This window comes from Limulus polyphemus, unplaced genomic scaffold (genome assembly GCF_000517525.1).
Source record: "Limulus polyphemus unplaced genomic scaffold, Limulus_polyphemus-2.1.2 Scaffold8853, whole genome shotgun sequence".
Classification (NCBI taxonomy): domain Eukaryota; kingdom Metazoa; phylum Arthropoda; class Merostomata; order Xiphosura; family Limulidae; genus Limulus; species Limulus polyphemus.
This window is the reverse complement of record NW_013674463.1, coordinates 5,759-8,296: the sequence shown is the minus strand read 5'-3', so window position 1 is coordinate 8,296 and position 2,538 is coordinate 5,759. Positions and strand designations below refer to the sequence as shown.

The 2,538-nt window shown below is 36.9% G+C and overlaps 1 protein-coding gene across 1 annotated transcript in view; it reads left to right on the top strand.

Annotated features, from left to right (window-relative positions):
• Window positions 1-1,572, top strand: part of LOC111083275 (kazrin-like) — a gene marked incomplete at its 3' end in the record, with an annotated part of 20,363 nt that extends 18,791 nt beyond the window's left edge. The window contains exon 4 of the mRNA XM_022379661.1: window positions 1,412-1,572. Coding sequence (XP_022235369.1) covers window positions 1,412-1,572 — 161 coding nt within the window. The remainder of the gene's footprint in view (window positions 1-1,411) is intronic.
• Window positions 1,573-2,538: the final 966 nt, after the last annotated feature.

The window sequence follows — 2,538 nt, the reverse complement described above, 5'->3', positions numbered from 1 at the left end:
GTATGTATGTTAATCCATGCCTAGCTTACATATTTTATTACAGGGCGTATGTATGTTAATCCATGCCTAGCTTACATATTTTATTACAGGACGTATGTATGTTAATCCATGTCTGGCTTACATATTTTATTACAGGGCGTATGTATATTGTGTATGTTTTGATAACGTTTGTAGCGGACGTTTCACTGTTTTTTGCCTGTCAGACTTCTAGCATAGTTCGTACGTTGCCAAAGTTTGGTTTTAATATTGTTTATGTGTTAGACCCGCGTGGGTCAAACCTAAGAATTTTGTTGATGTCACAGTTTGGAAGGGTGTGCTGTTCAGGTATATTTCGGGTGGGTGTCTTTTAAGTTTCATGGATTTTGTAAATTGTACTATTTGAGTTTTCGGGAAGTTTATTCGAATATGGTATTTTTGACAATATTCTAAAATTGTGTTTAGTTGTGGATGAAGATTTGTGGCTGCTATCGAGGACACTTTTTCCAAATTGTAACATCATCACGAATTGTGATGCGTATCCAAGATTTAGATCCTTTAGGGACATGTCAGTCACATACACGATGAATAGAATAGGACTAACCTCTCATCCCTAGGGAACACCTGCCTCAGGAGTGGAGTACTCTGAGTAGGTGCCCTCCATATTCACTCTATATTTCCTGTTTTCCAAAAAGTTTGGTGGCCAGCGCGGAAGTTCCATTTCTGACATACGGGACTTTAGACTGTTGTGCTATACAGTCTTCCCCCTTTCTTATCTTTCCTGATAAGTTTTTTTTAGATCTTTCTAATGGTGTTTAAGACCTGGGAGGGTCAGATGCAGTTCGATATGGTAACGTGAGCTACACGTTCGCCAAATGATTTACAACTTGTGTGGCTGGATTATTGGTTAGTCACAGTTCTTCCTCCATACAACACACATTTATTGTTTTTAAATTACCCGACAAAGTTTCGCTGTATTTTAAAAACAAATTTATTTTTGCAATTAGGTTATTTAAGAGTTTCCAATTTCGTCTGTTTTTCAGTTTATCTTCGTGAACCCAAGAGGTTCAATGTGTTAAGTTGGAAAATCAGGTGCTGATCTTTAACCAAGTTCATGTTTCAAAAATAACCTTACTGCCTACTTATCTATCTACAATTCTGAAAACAATCTACGTAAACAGCATGGCTGGTTAAACATCGCTGGTGTGTTGTATGTTTAAACTAAGACAGCCAAAAGTTTTCGGGATGTTAAAACTCAAGGTTCTCTAAACAAACAAAAACCGCAGTGGCTAATTTTCACACTAACTGGAACATTTAAATAAGTTCTCTTGTGTAGAATTCATGAGTCAATTTTCTCCGTTTGTTATGTGAAGTAAGGTAATTGTAAATGATAACTTTTGTCTGTAACAATCCACTGTATCTTTCAATGTTATAGCATTAAAACACGACAGGAAAAGACTGAAAGTCGAGAAGTTTGATCTTCTAAACCAGATGAAACAACTATACAGCACTTTAGAGGATAAAGAAAAGGAGCTGAGAGACTTCATACGAAACTATGAACAGAGAATGAAACAGAGCGATGAAAATTTAAAGCAGGTAAGAAAACCATGTGTTCAAAAACGTTGACTGAATAACATAGTCACTTGTTCAGAAAAATTAACTCAGTAAGTAGCATCACAGAGTTACGTATTTAGAAAATTTACTTAGTAAGTCGCATCATAGTGTCACGTGTTTAGAAAGTTAACTCAGGAAATAACATCACAGAGTCACGTGTTTAGAAAGTTAACTCAGTACGTTGCATCACTGACTCACTTCTTCAGAAAAATAACTCAGTAATTTGCATCATAGAGTCACGTGTTTAGAAAATTAACTCATTAAGTTGCATCATAGAGTTACGTGTTTAGAAGGTTAACTCATTAAGCTGCATTATAGAGTTACGTGTTTAGAAAGTTAACTCAGAAAGTAGCATCACGGTCACGTGTTTAGAAAGTTAACTCAGTAAGTGGCATCACGGTCACGTGTTTCGAAAGTTAACTCAGTAAATGGCATCACGGTCACGTGTTTAGAAAGTTAACTAAGTAGCATCGCGGTCACGTGTTTAGAAAGTTAACTCAGTAAGTTGCATCACGGTCACGTGTTTAGAAAGTTAACTCAGTAAGTGCCATCACGTTCACGTGTTTAGAAGGTTAACTCAGTAAGTGGCACCACGGTCACGTGTTTAGAAGATTAACTCAGTAAGTGGCACCACGGTCACGTGTTTAGAAGGTTAACTAAGTAGCATCACGATCACGTGTTTACAAAGTTAACTCAGTAAGTGGCATCACGTTCACGTGTTTAGAAGGTTAACTCAGTAAGTTGCACCGCATTTTACGGAAAGTGGGTAACAGGTAGAAGTTCAAGGGAATTTTTCTAGAAAACTTTGTTTTATCGAACTTTGATGTTCGAACAGTGCCTAACTGCCTGTATAAAGGTCATTGTAGAGGGATAGGCTTAATAAAGAAAGTAGCTTTCAAAGTCATCGAATAAACATTGAAAGTTTACAAGAACGAACCGTGACCAACC